Source organism: Solanum verrucosum, unplaced genomic scaffold (assembly GCF_900185275.1).
Source record: "Solanum verrucosum unplaced genomic scaffold, falcon-dt-bn FXZP01000474.1, whole genome shotgun sequence".
Lineage (NCBI taxonomy): Eukaryota > Viridiplantae > Streptophyta > Magnoliopsida > Solanales > Solanaceae > Solanum > Solanum verrucosum.
The window spans coordinates 144,111-149,076 of NW_026020516.1; the positions used below are offsets into that span (position 1 = coordinate 144,111).

The 4,966-nt window shown below is 35.4% G+C and overlaps 1 protein-coding gene across 1 annotated transcript; it reads right to left on the bottom strand.

Annotated features, from left to right (window-relative positions):
* Nucleotides 1-1,046: 1,046 nt before the first annotated feature.
* On the bottom strand, nt 1,047-4,966 carry LOC125809820 (cysteine-rich and transmembrane domain-containing protein WIH2-like). Its single transcript, XM_049489402.1, has 3 exons — nt 4,773-4,966; nt 4,353-4,584; nt 1,047-1,381 (listed from the first exon to the last, which is right to left on the bottom strand). Exons 1-3 carry the CDS (start codon nt 4,822-4,824, stop codon nt 1,333-1,335), a joined length of 333 nt encoding a protein of 110 aa, XP_049345359.1. The 5' UTR covers nt 4,825-4,966; the 3' UTR covers nt 1,047-1,332.

Below are 4,966 nucleotides of genomic sequence, written 5' to 3' on the forward strand. Positions count from 1 at the left end.
ATTTTGAAAAAATCTTTTTGGTCAGAAAATTTAGCCATAATTTGGATAGAATGGTAAAAATAACATATTCACACTATAAACTAGTTTTTATTGGACATTTTCACCCTTTTAACTTTAATACTCTTTAATTAAAAATGAAAAAAAATCAATTTATTTTAAAATAAAAAAGATATTATAGACTTTTTACATTTCTGACCAAATTCTGGTCAAATTTTTCTGGCCATTTAACATTACTCATTTTGATAATATATTCATTTTGATTTATCATTTTTAATAGATACTTAATATTAATTATGTATTCTTCAAATCATATTTTGATATCTACTAACATCAATTAATAAGGGTAGCGTAATAAATAGTCAAGTTAATTATTATTTTCTTAATAGGTGTGTTAAGTCCAACAGTGACAAGTAATAGCGAACAGAGAGCGTATTATTTAAATATTATTTTAAAATCATATAAAAAATTTGGTTGATTTTTCAGATTTCATCCGTGTCACATGAATTGAAACAGAGAGAGTAACACATATTATCTGAACACATGAACAACAAAACTACTTGATTCAAATGGACACTCTTTATCATTGTGCCACAAATGTAGCTTTTATTTAGAGTATCCAATTTTAAATATATATCATTTAACAAAAGAATTTGACAATGTAATTTTCTGACAAAGGGTGCCCTGGACACCTTGGGGTGGCAATAAGTCAACAAAGAAGCCACCCCTGCCCCAATTACATGGCAGCACTAAAATAGTATTACTCATATAATAATTAACAACTTAAAATTAAAATATCATATAAATAAATTCCAATTAAAGAAAAACTTGATTTACTTTAAAATTTTCTAATGTGATATGCCAACATAAATTGAAACACAACTTTTATAAGCGTATTTTAAGGTTCATCCCCATTGAAGCACCATTAGTGGGAGGGTAGGGGCAATATTGGACCAAAAAAGTTTAGGACAAAACTATGCCAATCGCGGTATATTTGACCTTTTTCCCTTCAATAACAATGTATTGGCTCTAAGTGAGAAAAACTTATATGATCTGTAAATACAAGCAACATGACATTCACTAACAAACATGACAGTAACAGGAAGATTACATCTTATGAAAGCCAGAAGTTGTGTAAATAACATTTCTAGCACAAACGCATCCTTCATAATTCAATTGCCACAACACAAAATAACTAACAATATAAATGTTTTGACAGTACAAGTTCTTCGCATATACGTAATTTATAGAGGTAGAGAGGAGTCTGGTGATATCTTCAAGATTATCCCACAAATCGTAGCAATTTGACGAACCAATAAGATGGCGTCCAGCAAACTAGAAGCAGCACTCCTCCAAAAGACAGCAACAACAAAGAGTAGCCAAACTGCAGAAAACATCATTTTTAAGGAAACAGTATAAATAGATGAAATGTAAGCAATAGAAAATCAAAACCAAAAATACACACTCCTTTGTGTGTGTGTGTTTATCATGCTTTTCTTCGCATCTTTAATCAAGTAATGTATCACCTTATCACCGTCTAGTTTTTCCCTCTATTTCGCATGTGATATGCTCTATCTTTCTTAGCTAACCTGCCCTATTTATCTTATCATTTTTCTTCTATGTTTCGGCCTGTAACTCTCCCTCTTCCTTTCAACCATCCCCCATAAGCAAGAATTTCAACACATGTAAGAGACAGAGATGCAATAACACATAAGAGCATTGCATTAGCTTACGTAAATTCACCAAACTTATACTGCTTGCAAGGATTGCTCACTGGTTGAGATGTAACAAGTGGGAAAAAAATGATTTCGGCGGTTAAAACACGAAAATGCACTTGCATAACACCTCTTTGACTCTTTCTACCAAGGGCAACCTTAGAAACTCTCTGTAATGCAACAGAAAAAAGGAAAACAGAAGCTCCTTGCAGGTTCACAAAGACTTTATGAGCAGCAAAAGTGAAATGCAGCTTTAAGCCACAAGATGAAAGAATTTTAATTAGACTAGGACAGAAATAAAAACCTCTTGTGGTTTCACAAAATAACGAGGGGAAAAGCTCATTGGTGTTGTTAGCTACAAGATGAACAAATGGCTAACCGATTCATGTTCAAACATTGAATTGACCTTCTTCAAGTATATCCCAGGGCAAGTAAGAAACTCCAAGTATAGGCAATATAGTTGAAATCTGTGTAAGATGGTTCTCTAGGATGGCAACAATGGCCATCTTAATCAGCTCCAGAGGTTTTGGTCTAGTGTCAAGAGAGCAGCACCCAACTGTGGGTTAGGCGCATCTCACGAGGTCAAACTCTACATTGGACAAAAACCTAGTCTTTTCAGGGAAGAAGATAAGAGGAAGAAAGGTCCATTATCCTCTGAGTTTCAAACCGTGCACTAGCTGACACTTTGGAGATTCCTCGGTTATCAAAAAAAAAAAAAGATATCTTAATAAAGAAAAAACCAAAAGACTGTGTTAATCATGTTGAAGTGCTAAGCAGAAGATAGACAAGACAATGAGTTTTGCTAATAGGTTGGAGAATGTTTTCAACCAGAAAACTTGGCAAGAATCATGATGTGCAGCTTGTTATACCAAAGGTAAGACATAACCAAATCTTGTTGATCCAGTGAACTGATGGCAATGCTTACAAGAGGGACAAATAAGAGAGCTGAGTTCTTTGAATCTGCCTGCCTGAATGGTTTCATTCAGGTAGCACTATTCCTTTTACTGACTTGTCGAATTCATTTTCTATATGATAGTTGAAAAACATTAGAAAAGAACTACACATACGAAGAGATCCTTATTCTCTCAAAATTACCCTGTCTCCAATCGGCATTAGCCAGAACTAATCATAATGACGTCAGATGTAAGAAAACACATGCATAAATTATAAGGATATTCCAACAATTTTTTTACTCGCTATCAACTAAGAGTGGGCCGCAGAACTATGTTTTTGTACTCGTTACTAATACAGTTTGCCTAAAGCATTGTTTACTCAGAACAGTTATATGTTGCAAAAAAATGGCAGACTGTAAACAACACATGACAAGACAAAATTTAGGATAATATATCAAGGCACGCAAGTAAACAAAACCTTTCTACTTAAGCTCCTAACTAAAATCTCAACTAGGCATGATCCATTCAGATCCCAGCATGAACCAGTCCAGAATCCTCCACCGCAAAACAGAATCTAAGATAAGTGAATACAAATACACCAAAAGAAAAGAATGATTCTTCTGTTGTTAATAGGTTTATGATAAAGGATCTTTTCAATCTCACCATCCACCGTGTCATGTTACATGGGTTGATCAGCAATCTAAATTCCTCATGAGTACTCTTCAAACACACAAGTTCCCAAAAACATGAAAATTTGAGTTGCGTCGAATGTGATAGAATGTCTCTAACCAGGAAAAATGGAAAGAATGAATCTCACTCACTTTTTGCAACTAGCCATTCCAAAGGTGCTATACTAAAACCAAATCGTGATGTTCATATGAACTGATGGCTATGCTTATGACAATGGCAAACAAAAGAGATAGGTTCCTAGAGTCTGCTCCTTGAACAACTCATTCTGAAATCACTATGTTCATTATTTGTTTACTTATCGCATTCTTTTCTTATATGATAACTGAATAACATGATAGAACACTTCACACTGGAGAGAGATCCGTCTTCTCACCACCACTGTTCACCTAACGCACTTTTTTACTGAAAGCAATCTATGTGGCAAAAGAATCGCAGCATACAAACAACTCATGCAGAGACAAACACCAAGTTCTAAATGACTTAGAAGTGCACATACTTCAAAACTCAACCTAACCAATGATCATAAATGATGCAATATCCTCACTTATTATCCACTCTAGCTTGTCTTTCTGGTAATCTAGTGCCGGAGTCTAGAATAAGTTGCATTTTGGCCTCTCAACAAACAGGATAGGTATTCCACATTAATAGTATCCTCCCCACCTTCCAGCAAACTTCATCTTCACCCCCACCCCCCTCGTAGTCCTTATCCCACTACGCCACACCCTACCCTCCACTTTCACCTCTCTTAGTGTTTTCGTATTTGTCTAGATTATATACAAATACTTTTAGAATAATATTTTTCACTTGCGTACCAAACACAAGAAAATATGTAAGAAAACCACTTATTTTCCTAGAAAACATTTTCCATCATACCGAAGTCCGAATACACCCTAATATCCCAGACTTTACATTACATCATGAAATCGGCTAGTTGACCGCAACCTTCTTTCTCTATCCGAACTTAGGAACAAACATGTGAATAATCCCACACAACCCAGACACTAGTATTAATAACTAAAACTCAAAACACATAGTTAGAAAAAGCAAGATAACATACCATCCTCTTAGAAATGAAGAACATCCATCGTCATTACGATAATAGCCACCACCATCATGATACATATGCTGAGGTGGTGGTGGTGGGGGATACTGATCATTAAAATACCCCTGATAACCCTGAGGCCCAGGAGGTGGTGGTGGAGGATACCCTCCATTATAAAACCCCGGTGGCGGTGGCATCCCCTGCCCCGGGTACCCTTGTGGTTGCGGTGGCGGTGGCGGTCCATACCCTAAAAAATAAAATTGTCAATTCAAAACACAAATTAAGTTCAATCACACAACAATCAATTAAAATCAATCCCCTAATAATAGTTGCGTAGACTCTCTACTTTCGATTCTTAAAAAAAATACACATTTTTTTAAGAATCCGACACGAACTCATCGATGATTGATTGGAAAATAGGGAAAGAATTGTTACCTGGTGGAGGGTAGTCAGGGTAAGGACCTTCATGAACATGTTGATAACTCATTGTGATTTGAATGAAAATAAATGAATAGAGGGGTAGGCAGATGAGCTAAATAAAGGGATGTTAATACTTAGGCGGTAAGGCACAGGTCAGGTGAGAAGATGAATTGAAACAAATAAATTTTAGAAAGAGGATATAAATATGA